Genomic DNA, 14,105 nt, shown 5'->3' with positions numbered 1-14,105 from the left:
AAAAAATCTCAATACAGGGCTGCCTTCAAATGTCTTCTAAACGTTATGCAGTTCTTTAATTTTCCTTTGCTAGCCCTGGGTGCATTTTAAATGTTGGAGGTAGTCCATGTTTCTGGAAAGTGCAGGAGGGGAGAGTTGCTCTTGTGGTCAAATCCTGCTTGCAGGTTTCACGCAGGCGTCTGGTTGGCCGTTGTGAGAACAGGATGCTGGACTAGATGGCCCCCCTTTGGCCTGATCCTGCAGGATCATTTAAATGGCAGTGCCCACAGCTTTTGGATATATAGTGCAGTAATAAATAAGAGAGCTCCTCTGAGAATGAGCAGAGGGCCTTCTGTTCTTCAGGGATTCCTCATGTCTGTTCCTCAGACATGGAGTTTTGGATAGTGCTGTGCCTGGTTGGGCTATTCACTTAAACATTGCCCTATCATTAAAAGGGATGCAATATTGTGTGCTCACACATGTGGGTGTGTGCATTGAAGACTCTGCATGAGTGAAACTCGGATGCTTATCTGTGTCCGATTAGGCAAACTTTCACATGCCGGGAGAAGAGGAGGAGGAGGAGGAGGGGAGCCTATTACCACATTTCTGCAACACTTGCTCTATCAGGAACACAAAAGGGCATGTCTTTGGCTTGGCAGAAAGCCAGGAGACAGAGTCCTATCCTGCCTGGGCCTGAACTCCAGGGAGGAGCATGCAGAGGAAGGCAAAACAGCTGAGATCATTTCCGAGGCAGGTCTGGAGACGGGCAGGAGGAGATCTGCGGTGGGGGGCACAGCCGAACGAAGCCCCCGGAGCCTTTGCTGGGGACGGATGAGAGAGCTGGAGTGGGGAGCCAGGTGAGTTCACGGGCTGCAGGCTGTCAGGACCAGGTGCTCAGCCTGAGTCCCCCATGATAACAAGAGCAAGGCCATTTCCCACATCTATTTTTGGCCCTGGAAATGTCTCCGGAATCAGCTGGGCGGCGAGAGGCTCCTCTGCAGAGGCCCCTCCCTCAAATGCTGGGGCTTCATTTCATTTGGCATCTTAGGGCAGCTCAGACGGCCCCTGGGCTCCCGAGGGCTGCTTGAGACGTGTGTGCGGCTCAGGACAACCTGTGCTGCGCAGCCTGTGATATAAGAATTTTAGGGTCTCACATATAGAAGATCTTCATAAATGAAAACATAATAGATCAGGCATCCCCAAACTGCGGCCCTCCAGATGTTTTGGCCTACAATGCCACCCCTGTAGCCCAAGTGGTGGAAGCCAAGTGAGGAAGCCTGATTGAGTGCTTATCAGAGTGGCTCGTGTTTGACTAAGGCGTTGGGTGTGAAGCAGGGACCAGGCGGCGGTCTAATAAAACGTTCCATGGAACAGGAAGGGGAAAGGAGAAACTTGACCCTGCCTACGGTAGCTGAACTGTGGAACTCCCTCCCACAGGAGGCAGTGAGGACCACCAGCCTAGATGGCTTTAAAAGAGGATTGGACAAATTCATGGAGGAGGAGAGGGCTCTCGATGGCTGCTCGCCACCATGGCTGTGCTCTGCCTTTCACAGTCAGAGGCAACAACGCTGCTGAATGCCAGTGGCTGGAAACTGCAGGAGGGGAGAGTTGCTATTGGGTTCGGATCCTGATAAGGGGTTTCTCATTGGGGCATTTGGTCAGCTGCTGTGATGACAGGAGGCTGGACTAGGTGGACCACTGGCCTGATCCAGCAGGGACTTGTTATGTTATAATATAAACATTTGCAGGGAAATCAAAATGCTTGCTTACAAAGCTATTGTATGACCAACCTTACTGTATGCTTGTGAAACATGGACCACTTATAAACACCATCCCCAACTCCTTGAAAGATTCCATCAATGGTGTCTCTGAAAATGTTTACACATGACTTGGGAAGACAGGCGAACTAATGCCAGTGTACTGGAAGAAGCAATGATCACCAGTGTTGAAGCAATGATTCTTCAACATCAACTTCGTTGGACTGGTCATGTTGTGCGGATGCCTGAGGATCGTCTTCCAAAGCAACTACTATATTCCCAACTTTAAAATGGAAAGTGTAATGCCAGTGGTCAACAAAAGAGGTTCAAAGACTCTCTCAAGGCAAATCTTTAAAAAGTAGCATAAACACCGACAACTGGGAAACACTGGCCTGCAAGTGCTCCAATCGGAGAATGGCCTTGACCAAAGGTGTCCTGGGCTTTGAAGACACTCGAACTCAGGACGCAAGGGAGAAACTTGCCAAGAGGAAGGCACGCTTGGCAAACTCTCACCATGATCAACTCCCGCCCGGAAACCAATGTCCCCACTGTGGAAGGACGTGTGGATCCAGAATTGGCCTCCACAGTCACATATGGACTCACTATTAAAACCGTGTTTACGGAAGACAATATTCCTCGGCTACGAGGGATCGCCAAAGAAGAAAGAAGATTATGTCAACCATCAAAAAGAGACTGGAGTGGCTGGGGCAATCCAGCCAGATGTGCAGGGTATAAATAGCATTATTATTATTATTATTATTATTATTATTATTATTATTATTATTATTATTATCATCATCATCATCATCATCATCACCACTGTTAAGCCAGCATTTCACTCGCTGGTTGAGACTGCTTTAGAGGGGAATGTTTGGCAGCGGAGATGGGAGAGGGGTCCCCCCCCCTTTTTAGCTCTCTCTGTTACAGCCCTTTGCATTTACTCCAGCCTCTGATGGGGGACAGCTCAGGTGCCTCTTCTTCCACCCCTTTATCTTTCTCTGCTTAGATCTCTTTCCCGCCTTGTCTGCAGGTAGCCCCCCGCCTGCCCCCGCCAGCCTGCAGCCTCCGAACCCTGCCTCTTCCCCCGCAGGGCCCTCATGGAGACCAGTCCCAGGAGTGGCTTGGCGGGGGTCCTGAATGGCCAGGCAGCCCAATGGGGAGAGCCCGCAACTGCGGACACGGTGAGTGCATTTATTCTACGCCAACCTCTCAACGCAGCCCTCCCTCGGAACCCCACCCCCCCAATTTGAACTTTGTCAAACCGCCCAGCCGCTGAGAGTGAGCCTTTCCATGGCGATGTCCTCCAATGCGGCACGGAGTTCGTCTACGGAACTCCCTGCTGCAGGAGGCAGTGATGGCCACCGACTTGGCTGGCTTTAAAAGAGGACCGGGCAAATTCAGAGAGGAGCAGAGGGCTACCGATGGCAGGGCCAGCCCACCCATGAGGCAAAGTGAGGCGGCCGCCTCGGGCAGCAGGACCCACCGTGGCAGCAAATTCGGCCTCCGAGGAAGGCATCGCCTGCTACTGCTGCTTCCATGGTGACAGCGAACGCTGTGGTGCGCTCCTTGGAGACTGGACCTGCCTCATCCTCTGGGGTCTCCTGCGGGCTGGACCCGCCCTGTCTGATTCGGAGTGGGCCTCTTGCCTCTGCAATGCCCTCTGATTCAGCCGTTGGGTAAGGCTGATTTTACCTCCCTCTCTCGTTCCTGATGTAGACCTTCAAATCCCCCTTTCCCCCCTGGAGGGAGGGGGCGGGTTTCTTTTGTGGTTCGCCTCGGGTGCCCAAATGTCTTGGGTCCGCCCTGGGAGACTGCTCTCGCACTCAGATCCTCCTTGCGGGTTCGCATCACGGGCATCTGGGCTGGCGCAGTGAGAATTGCGAGACTAGATGGGCCGTTTGCCTGATCCAGCTGGTTCTACTTCTGTGCTTAAAGATCGAGCTTTGCTAAACTGGAGGATGCGGTGTGTGGATTGCAAACCAAAAATAATTTAGGGGGTGGAGGTGGCGATAAATCATAGAACTGTAGCGTTGGAAGGGACACGAGGGTCATCTAGTCCAACCCCCTGCAATGCAGGAATCTCAGCATGCAGTTCCCCTCCCAATTTGAAACCCTACTGAACCCTACTCAGCTTTGCAATTGTGCTAGCAGTTTTATAGCTCCTATTCCTGTTTGATGTATTACACGTGTCACCCTGACATCTTTATTATTTTGTACAGATATTATTCTTGAGCAGGCACCCCCAAACTCGGCCCTCCAGCTGTTTTGGGGACTACAATTCCCATCATCCCTGACCACTGGTCCTGTTAGCCAGGGATAATAATAATAATAACAATAATAATAATAATAATAATTTATTATTTATACCCCGCCCATCTGGCTGGGTTCCCCCAGCCACTCTGGGCGGCTTCCAACAGAAAAATAAAACACAGTAATCTATTAAACATTAAAAGCCTCCCTAAACAGGGCTGCCTTCAGATGTCTTCTAAAAGTCTGGTAGTTGTTTTCCTCTTCGACATCTGTTGGGAGGGCGTTCCACAGGGCAGGCACCACCACCAAGAAGGCCCTCTGCCTAGTTCCTTGTAGCTTTGCTTCTCACAGTGAGGGAACCGCCAGAAGGCCCTCCGTGCTAGACCAGGTATACTGGACCGAGGCCATTTAGGGCTTTAAAGGTCAGCACCAACACTTTGAATTGTGCTCGGAAACGTACTGGGAGCCAATGTAGATCTTTCAAGACCGGTGTTATGTGGTCTCGGCGGCCGCTCCCAGTCACCAGTCTAGCTGCCGCATTCTGGATTAGTTGTAGTTTCCGAGTCACCTTCAAGGGTAGCCCCACGTAGAGCGCATTGCAGTAGTCCAAGCGGGAGATTACCAGAGCATGCACCACTCTGGCGAGACAGTCTGCAGGCAGGAAGGGTCTCAGCCTGCGTACCAGATGGAGCTGATAGACAGCTGCCCTGGACATGGGATGATGGGAGTTGTAGTCCCAAACAGCTGGAGGGCCAAGTTTGGGGGTGCCTGTTCTTGAGAATAAATAGAAATAAACAAGCAAAACACTCAATTTTTTTTACTTTACCAAACTTCTGCCCTACAGGGCTTGGAGGAGGACTTGGAAGAGGTGGTCGAGGTGAGGCGGCCAGTGGCCCAGTGGACTGTCTCGGAGGTCTGCTCCTGGCTGAGCCGAGGGTCCCTGGGGGCTCAGGGGAAGCCCCTCCTGGAAGCGGCACACAGCCACGCCATCTCTGGAAAGGCCCTGCTGCGTCTGACGAACGAGACCCTGGAGCGCATGGGGGTTGCGCCCTGGAGCCTGCGGCAGGAGCTGCTACGCCAAGTCCTGCACCTCCGCATTCAGCAGGAGATGAAAGACTTGCTGGACATTACAGGAGGTGAGGAAGGGCACCCAAAGCAGGCGGGGGTGGGGAATTTCACGGGGGCCCCATAACTGTCCCCACCTGCTGGGTGTTGTCAAAGTCCTTATTGGGACTGGAAAGGAAGCAGAATGTGTGGGGTTGGGGGTGGTGAGATCGAGGGCATGGATTCATTTAATAAAATTGATCCCCCACATGTGAATTTTAAAATTGAAAACTTAAAATTATAAAAATAAAAAAATTCCTTCAGTAGCACCTTAAAGACCAACTAAGTTTTTATTTTGGTATGAGCTTTCGTGTGCATGCACACTTCTTCAGATACAGTGAAATGGAAGTTTCCAGGCACTTATGTAGAGAAGGGGTGGGGAGGGGGAGGGGGGATCACTCAGAAGGGTGGTGGAAATGGGTGATTGACTGACTGATAGCTGTTGATGACCGGAAACGACTGCAAATGGTTTTGCATGAAAAAGCAAGGGTTGAGATGGCTGAAGATCGCTTATCATGTATAATGAGATAAGAATCCGATATCTCTGTTCAAACCAGGTCCCTCCATGGTTTTGAGCTTGGTGATAAGTTGCAATTCAGCAACTTCTCTTTCCAGTCTATTTCTGAAATTCTTTTGTAGTAAGACAGCTACTTTGAGATCTTGTATAGAATGTCCTGGGAGATTGAAGTGTTCTCCTAATGGTTTTTCTGTCTTCTGGTTCCTGATGTCAGATTTATGTCCATTTATCCTTTGGCGTAGGATAAAATTATAAGGGGAAAATGACAGAAGGAAAAATAAGAAAGAAAACCGGGGGGGGGGGGGTATACCAGGGGATAAAAATTCTGCAGTGAAAGCCAGTACAGTGGTACCTCTGGTTACGAACTTAATTCGTTCCGGAGGTCTGTTCTTATCCTGAAACTGTTCTTAACATGAGCGCGCCTCCCGTGGCGTGCAATTTCCACTCGCATCCCAGGGCAAAGTTCGCATCTGGGAGAAACTACTTCTGGTTTAGCGCAGCTTGTAACCCGATGCGAGGGGGATCCATTTATCTTAATTCCCTTCCTTCCCTTCCTTTTGTATCATGTGTACAACTGTAGGAAAACGTGTCCGACTCTGGGGTTGCGGCGCTCATCTCGCTCTATAGGCCAAGGGAGCCGGCGTTTGTCCACAGACAGCTTCCGGGTCATGTGGCCAGCATGACAAAGCTGCTTCTGGCGAACCAGAGCAGCGCACGGAAACGCCATTTACCTTCCCGCCGGAGCGGTCCCTATTTATCTACTTGCACTTTGATGTGCTTTTGAACTGCTAGGTGGGCAGGAGCTGGGACCGAACAACAGGAGCTCACCCCGTCACAGGGATTCGAACCACTGACCTTCTGATCAGCAAGCCCTAGACTCTGTGGTTTAACCCACAGTGCCTCCTGGGTCCCAAGCATGTGGATAGGCAGATACTTTTAGTGGGTGCCGAAAAGAGGAGAGGGAAGGCGTCTCCCTGGTGTCAATAGGCAGGGAGTTCCAAAGTGCAGGGGCTGCCATGTTTAAGTCTGAGTTCTTACAAATGCGGAGCAGGTGTTCATCGCACCTGTAGCAGTGCCAGTTCCACCGATGGAAGCGTTTTAATAAGCTGTCTTGCAATATTTCTGAAGGAAACTGAACCATCCCTTCTCCGTTCTTCCACACACAGCGTGATCAAGGGAGGTGAGCTGCTCTGTCTGGGATGCAAAAAAAGGAGCTCGCTTTGGTGCCAGCCTTTCGCCGCAACTGGACCTCCGAGCAGGACGGTGGAGCCCAAAGTCCAATGCCAGGCCAGGCTTCAAGGACTGTAGAATGGAAGGAGCTGCTTTGCAGTTGGGACTCAGCAGTTTGCAGCCCTGGGGGCAAAGGCTTTCGTGGCAGAATGTGGGTTTTCTTGGGGAAGGGGGCTGCCCCCCCCCATGCCTGTAGCCTCCCAGGGGCCTCCTGCAAACATCTGGTCAGAGGAGGATGGCCCACGCTTTGTAGGTGAGGCGAAGGGTTGCAGCTCAGCAGCGGAAGGTATGCTGTTTGCCATGCAGAAGGTACAAGGCTCAACCCCTGGGAGCTGCAGGCTGGGGGGGGGGGGATTCCTGCAGAGATTCTGCCAGTCAAGGTGGGCCATACTGTGAGCTGAAGATGGAGATGAACTCTCCCGGTGTGAGCTGCCCTAAGCAATAAATCTCTTTGTTTTAATGAACAAGGGAGTTGACGTGAGTTATTTCACAGGCATGAAAAGTTGGATAAAGCTTTCGCTGCTACGGACTGTTATCTAAACTTAGGAGGAAAGTTTTCTGGACGTTTTAAAACAGAAGCAAAGACATTTGTGACGGAGCGTACTGGGCGAGTATTTTTTGCAAGTGTCTGGAAGGAACACAGCTAAAGTTGTTTGTAGGCAGATAGATTTCTCTGCTATCCTTCTGTCTCACAAAGCTGTGTTCTTGATAATTGCCAATTAGACAATTGGACAATTGGAGTTAGGTGGACAATTGGAGTTAGGTGGACAATTGGATAATTGGAGTTAGGTGGACCAGGGGTCTGACTGATTTGCCAAGATGTAAAACAACAAAACTGTTGTTCAAGAAAGTGTTTTGTCATTTTGAATCCAACCAGGACTTGCTTCCCGGAAGCCCAGTATGATGCTACAAATAAAACAGATACCGTACGTCACCTGTTTCCTGCCCTGAAAAATTAAAATACCTTTTATTACAGTGCACCATACAAAAATATTACTTTAGAATATATGAGGCTGAGTCCTTGCGTGTTTAAATTTACTGTATCTTCACAAGCTTGAAGCATGCACGGACTGTTGCTGGAGCTGGGATGTTGTGCTGCAGTTTTGTTCAGCCACAAGGTGGCGAGCGAGAGAAAGAAACCAGCAGGCAGAGAACATGGACGAGTATTAGGGACCAGCACTGCGTTTGAGGCCTTCTCGCATCTCTGCTCCCCTATCCTAAAAAGGCACCCCTACAATTAAATTCATAGGATGCTAGATTTGGAAGGGACCCCAAAGGTCAATTAGTCCAACCCTCTCTGGCCAGGACCCACCAAGGTCCCTTCGCAAATTCCTCTTTGGTCTTCGCCGTTGTCTCAAAACCCACTCTGCTGATCCTCAACCTCCTTGGGCAGCCTTTGAAAGGCATTTGACTCTGCATGTAGCACAGGGTGGGCGCCACCACCGAGAAGGCCCTCTGCCTGGTTCCCTGTAACTTCGCTTCTCGCAGGGAGGGAAGCACCAGAAGGCCCTCGGAGCTGGACCTCATTGTCCAGGCTGAACAATGGAGGTGGAGATGCTCCTTCAGGTGAACACACCTGAAGCTCCCGTTGGGCTAGGGGAACACACATGACAGAGATGGCAAACACTTTCCAAGCAGCAAGACAAGCTATGAGCCACCCTCTCTCTGGCTTCCCCCAAGCCCAGAACACAACAGGAGCAAGGATCTCGCTTGGTGGCTTAGGACCAGGACGTCTGAAACAGCATTTCCCCCATATGAACGAGCCCAAGTTTTGAGATCTTCAGGGGAGGCTCACTTGGTTCCAAGGGCAACTCTGGAACGCTCCTCCTAGAGAAGCCAGACGGGCTCTCTCCTTGTCTTTCCACCGTTAAGAGAAGATCTTGTTCCGACAGGCCTTTCTTGGGGAACCCCCCTCCCCAAACTGCTTCCACGGCAGAAACACCCACAGAGATGAGGAGACAGAGATGTTAAAAAGCTTGGGAAATTTTTTAATTGAAGTTTTATTTCATAATAGGTTCTCTTTTTTGAAGCTTTGTTGTTTCCGTTTTTAAATACAATAAATATTCACCAATAGCATTTCATGGAATGGAATCCAACTCCATTTGCAAGACTGTCAACCTCCAACAATGTACATATGAGACAGACATGAATCCTGATGGAAGCGTGAAGAAAGAAGGGGTTGCGGGGATATCTGCCGTGAGAAATGTACAGGTTTCCTATTGCAATTTTCTTTCACTAATAATAATAATAATTATGGTCTGTACAGTCCGTTTGCTTTGACGCAACCCAGCCCTTGGCAGAGTCTGGCGCAACCAGTGCTTTGCAGAATAGCGGCCGGAGAGACCCTCCTTTTGTCCGAGGAGGGTCCTTCCTGGCAGAGAGCACCAACGAAGGCAGAGGCAACCTGCGGAGGCCCAAGGGACTGAACATTCGCCCTCATATTTAGCGGGGGGCAAAAGAAGCAGCGATCAAAGCCCCTCATTCAAAATGTGACCCCCCTCCACCCCAGCACAATACAATACATTGGAGAGAAGGAAGGATTCCAACCTCGCCTTTCACGTGATAGCTTAAAAATCAGCTTCTAAAAAAAAGGGAAGTCGCCAGGGCCACAGAGACCCAGAAGCTAAACTGGTACAAAATGCATGCATGGTTCGTTCCTGGTCCCAATTGCCTGCACTTTCAGAGTAAGGCTGTAATGCAGAGAAAAGGTTCCGGCTACTTTCCTCCCCAACCGCGAGCGATCTGAAGTGTGCCATTGCCCTGCTCTGGAAGCCTTCCAGGTGTGTCTGTCTGTCCTACCCAGAGAAACAGACCAACCCAAGATAGCAGTGGGGCCCCTTTAGTGGGGAGATCAGAAACAGGAGTATCTAAGTTAGGGGCGGGGAACCTTGTGGTGGGGCCCATATCTTGCTGGACTCCTGCTCACATCACTCTAGACCGCTGACACAAGTCCAGCAAGATTGGGGAGGGGGCACACAATTATTCCCCACCCCCCACCCCCTGCTCTACGTTATCACAAAATATCTTACTTCCTAGGAGCGCTTTTCAAATGAAAACGACACTTTGGAATAGCTGCCCAGCCCCTCACACATAAGTGCACGCCTACGGCAGTGGAGACTCATGTGCCGAACACCCTGCTCTGAAATCAAGGCGAGGGGACAGCCGAGGAGCCAGCTCTGATCCATCTTATTCATGCCTGCAGTTGGGCTTGGGGTGGGGGAAGAGGTGCTTCTTCAAAGCACAGGGACTTTCTAGATCCAGACCTCTCTGCCTGCCAGGGAGTTGCTGAGCAACGGGGAACGCTGGTCGTGTCTCCGTGCAAACCACTGCTTGGACCAAAGGTCGCCACTACCAAAGCCTGAATCTTTCGGGATTGCAGAGTGCTGATTTGGGGTGGGGTGGGGTGCTAAGCTGCTCCCTGCAGCTCCTTTGCCCAGGCCTCCGGAGAACTGCTTCCGAGGTGCGTCTTAAAAGGTCGAGCAAACCAGCAGCACATCCGCAGCTACCCAGGCAGCAGTGAATCAAGGCAGAGAAAGGAAGATTTTGCTCTCAGAACGTACAAAAACACGGGGCAGTTATTTCCGACGGCAACAAAGGACTGCAAAATGTGGAGCGAGTAGTTTAAGGAAGTGTCACGGGCGCTGCCTCAAATGCCCCTTTTAGTCGCAGAGGGAATATCGGGAGGAGGAGGCGGGTTCGGGTTCAGAGAGGACTCCTCGAAGCGTTTTTACAATCCCTTCCCGAGAGTGGGCAGGGAGTGGCAATGGGCACACAGTCACCTCTTCAACATGCAAGGCCTTTATTTGAGATGAACACACACACACACAAAACCCTCTGATGCCACCAACACCTGAGACAGAAATAATAATTGTTCCATGGCGCATCGGAGTTCCTACCAGATTGCCAAATGAGCTTTAAACAACAAAGATGACGAAACAGCAGAAATTAAACCCGTCCCCCCAGTTTCTGCAGCTGAAGATGCTACGCTGTGCTCCCTTTAACTTGGACAACTACTTTTCCAACATTCTGCTTGAGACAGCCGACCTTTTCCTCAACTTGAGGCAAATCTTCTTAAGGCACCAGGTTCCTTATTAAGAAGCCTAGATAGGTAAGGGAAACAGAACCGGGTTCCTTTTGAGAGGCGACAGCCAAGCAAAGCCTGCCTTGGGAACGGCCAGGAAGTTAACACCTTTTGTCCATTTGTCCACTCAGTGCTAGCCTGCCCCCCCCCCCGGACATGCATCCTTGGAGCATGGAGCATGTTCCCAAGGCAGCACTTCAAGGAATGATCTAGTGAGTCACATCATTATGGTTCGTCATAGGCAGGCCTAGGATGCACATCGCCCCGACTTCACTTCAAAAAGCCGTCATCTCGTCTTATGCCATCAGGGCCTGTGCAATTTCGCCACCAGTTACTGTCAATTTGAGAACCCCTGCTTCCAAAGCAAGGAGGGAAAGTGAAGAGGAACTCGTGTTCTCACAATGATTCATTAGTCAAACACACACACACAATAAAGGAGACTCTCCCTCTGACTCAGCCGCCTCCAGAATTGGAAAGCGGCCTGGGGTGGGTCTAACTCAGTGCACCGTTTCTTGAAAAATTATCAACTGATTGCTGCATTTCATTTCGGCTGTGATAGCGTCAAGTATTCAAAGCACGTCTCCATTCCTCTGTACACCCAAAATTTTCTGTGCAAAATCATTTAATTAAAAAAAAAGCGAGCGAGAGAAAAGTCTCCCCAAATCCCCATCTCTGGTTCACCTTTTACAGCCATGAAAACATTCACCAAGCGAAGAATTTCGTCCTCCATGCCCATTGGCCAGAGCTCTTTCCTGCTGCTTTTTTGAGAGGTGCATCACTAAGGGTCAGAACAAGCTCTTCCCTTGCTCATTAATACGCCAAAAGAAAAAAAAAGAGGCATTTAAAGTCAGGTGTGAGAAGAAAACAGAAAAGAAAAGGATCTATTTACAAGGAGCAGAGAGAGGAAAGAGCTAAGAACTGGCTCCTGGATTTTTCACATTGCTTGTTGACATAATGATTTCAGCTTACAAAAAGAAATGTTAAATAGTCATTTCCCAATTCCCAATTTCTCTCTCTCTCTCCCCCCAGAGTGGAATGTGTCATCCACAAGAGGTGGCTGCCCCCTCTCATTTTAGAAGCAGAAGCCATAAAGCAGCCCCTGCCCTGGAATAACGTCGGAACATCCTTTGCTTTGCTTGGGTTTCCTCCGGGTGCCGCCGTTCCAAGAAAGTTGGGTTTAGGCAGCACCCTTCATACCAGGACGCACGGGCATACCCCCCCCCCACCCAAAACACAAATACAAGGCTTGTTCATGAAATCAAACGGAAGAAGGGAGGGGGAAATCAGCGCCGACTTCACCACCACACGGTTCAAGCAGGGTTAGGGTAGCTGAACACAACATTTCCAATTGGAGAACAAACACAGCGGGAAGCCACCTTCATCTACTAGAGCTGGGCATGGAGGCAAACACCGAGCTCGGCTGCCGTTTCGACGAAAGGAGACCTGGATTCTTTCCTCTAGAGGGAAGCAGAGCTGCATGGAATGGACCCGCCCGCCCGGGTTCTACGCCTGACAAAACGGTTCTTGGAAACGGATGGTCGCCGTCCCCCCCACCCCGACAGCGAGCGCAGAGGCTATCCCACAGAAGAGTGCTGCTTGCCACAACGTAATCCTGTCGGAAAATGTGGAGACGGCACCTGACGAGTTCAACATCTGGTCTGGCCATGTGGAAGCCACAACAGGGGAATGGAGGGAGGAGGAGAGGAGGGGATGGAGGGATAATATAACCGACATATAATAGTCCTGTTTTCACTGTGTGATTACTGCCACCAAGGCCCCTTACTTAAAGCAGCTGATTTGTTCCAGCCACACACAAAAACCCTCTTGCGTGGCTGGGTCCATGGAGAGCGGGCCACGTTGTCTCAGCGTAAGCTGAAGATGTGTTGCGGCAATCGTGTGGTTTCAGAGACACGGCCAGCGCCCCTGTCTGTGGTTTTTTGGGGGTCTCCCTCGAGAGTTCTGGGTGGCATGAACCCATGCTTGGTCTGGAGGCTTCATGCTGGTTCAGCACATGCTTGCGGTGGTTCAGTCGTCGTCGTCCCCAAGCCACCTGCGCATCCGTGGGAGAGGGGGGGGGGGGAGAGGCAGGGCAAGAAGGGTCCGTCCCTCTGCAAGGCTGCCAGGCCTCGTTGCTACCCAAAGTGGGTCAAATTTAGTTCCGTGGTGATGGCTGAAGTGTATTTACACGGGCGGCTGCGTTCACAGAGGCCCTGCAGGCGGTGGGCCGACTTTCTTCTCTCCCGCCTCCACGTCTAGTCAATCGGAGCTGGGCTTTCGTAGCGAGAAGGGGCGGATGTTGAAGTGCTTGCTCAGCTGGCTCACCTGGGAGGGGGAGAAAGCAGAGGTAGAGAGAAGGGGCAAGGTGAGGGGGGCGGGTTGCAGGAAGGCAGACTCCTGACCGTGGCCCCCTCCCCTCCAAGAACCATCTTTCCTTCTCCTCGGCCTGCCTTTTAGTTCTACATATAACGTGCCTTCTGCCAGACACCTCCACTTATCCCCCCTCTGCCCACCAATTTCCCCCGTATCATTTTCCTGCTGTGCTCCTGGGTCAAAAGACAGGGAAGCAACACCTAAGCTGTGATTCCTGCCTTGCAGGGGGTTGGACTAGATGGCCCTTGGGGGTACCTTCCGAGCCTATAGTTCTAGGACTCTTATCTGTTTTTGCTGTTGCTGCCCCAGAGCATCATCCTTTCTCTCCCTTTTCCCTCCTAGGGGCAGATTCTAGCTAATTTGAAAGCGATGGATTCGGATTGGTTTGCCCAGAACTACATGGGCAGGAAGTCTAAGGTAAGGGGCCGATGTTGGCAGTTTTGCTGTGTGTGTGCCCTCCTCCTTTATAGCCTCCCCTTTGCCTTGCCTGCAAAATGGATGGGGCGTGGGGCGGAGGCAACATTGTTGAGGAGGAGATGGTTGGAGCTGGATCAGTGGCTCCTAAACCTTTTCCCCAGGACCACTTGAAAAGTGTGGAGAACATAGAACGTAAGAAGAGGCTGCTGGATGAGGCCCACGGCCCATTCTAGCATTTCTATGACCTTCCCTCCTGCTTGCTCAACAGCTAAGAAGAAGGGATAAGATAGCAAGCAGAAGCAGTTAATATGTTATAAACCAGAAGGGGAAGTCGGGGGAAAGGAGGCAATCTGGAATTTATTTTGTGATTATATTGTCAGATGTGATTATGTTAAAAACG

The 14,105-nt window shown here is 50.9% G+C and overlaps 2 protein-coding genes across 4 annotated transcripts in view; one reads left to right on the top strand and one right to left on the bottom strand.

Annotated features, from left to right (window-relative positions):
* The first annotated feature begins 547 nt into the window (after window positions 1-547).
* LOC132591936 (sterile alpha motif domain-containing protein 12) lies at window positions 548-7,301 on the top strand. Of its 2 annotated transcripts, none has more exons than XM_060273213.2 (4): window positions 548-836; window positions 2,767-2,917; window positions 4,831-5,122; window positions 6,774-7,301. In XM_060273213.2, exons 2-4 carry the CDS (start codon window positions 2,834-2,836, stop codon window positions 6,776-6,778), a joined length of 381 nt encoding a protein of 126 aa, XP_060129196.2. In that variant the 5' UTR covers window positions 548-836; window positions 2,767-2,833; the 3' UTR covers window positions 6,779-7,301. The 2 variants fall into 2 exon arrangements, with proteins under 2 accessions (XP_060129196.2, XP_060129197.2); XM_060273214.2 differs by having other exon boundaries at window positions 702-836; window positions 2,743-2,917.
* Window positions 7,302-8,802: 1,501 nt separating this feature from the next.
* The window catches only part of SELENOI (selenoprotein I), a 64,420-nt gene continuing 59,117 nt past the window's right edge, over window positions 8,803-14,105 (bottom strand). For both annotated transcript variants that reach the window (XM_035110738.3, XM_088667003.1), the window contains exon 10: window positions 8,803-13,240. In XM_035110738.3, the coding sequence (XP_034966629.3) occupies window positions 13,118-13,240 (123 nt within the window). In that variant the 3' untranslated portion in view covers window positions 8,803-13,117. The remainder of the gene's footprint in view (window positions 13,241-14,105) is intronic.

Source organism: Zootoca vivipara, chromosome 3 (assembly GCF_965207765.1).
Source record: "Zootoca vivipara chromosome 3, rZooViv2.hap1.1, whole genome shotgun sequence".
NCBI classification, from domain to species: domain Eukaryota; kingdom Metazoa; phylum Chordata; class Lepidosauria; order Squamata; family Lacertidae; genus Zootoca; species Zootoca vivipara.
The sequence above is the reverse complement of the archived record's forward strand: the minus strand, read 5'-3'. Positions and strand labels throughout refer to the sequence as shown.

Coding starts and splice junctions, on each gene's coding strand:
- LOC132591936 (XM_060273213.2), top strand. CDS start 2,834: ATGGAGACCAGTCCCAGGAGTGGCTTGGCGGGGGTCCTGAATGGCCAG. Junction 2,918..4,830: donor AGCCCGCAACTGCGGACACG/GTGAGTGCATTT, acceptor TCTGCCCTACAG/GGCTTGGAGGAGGACTTGGA.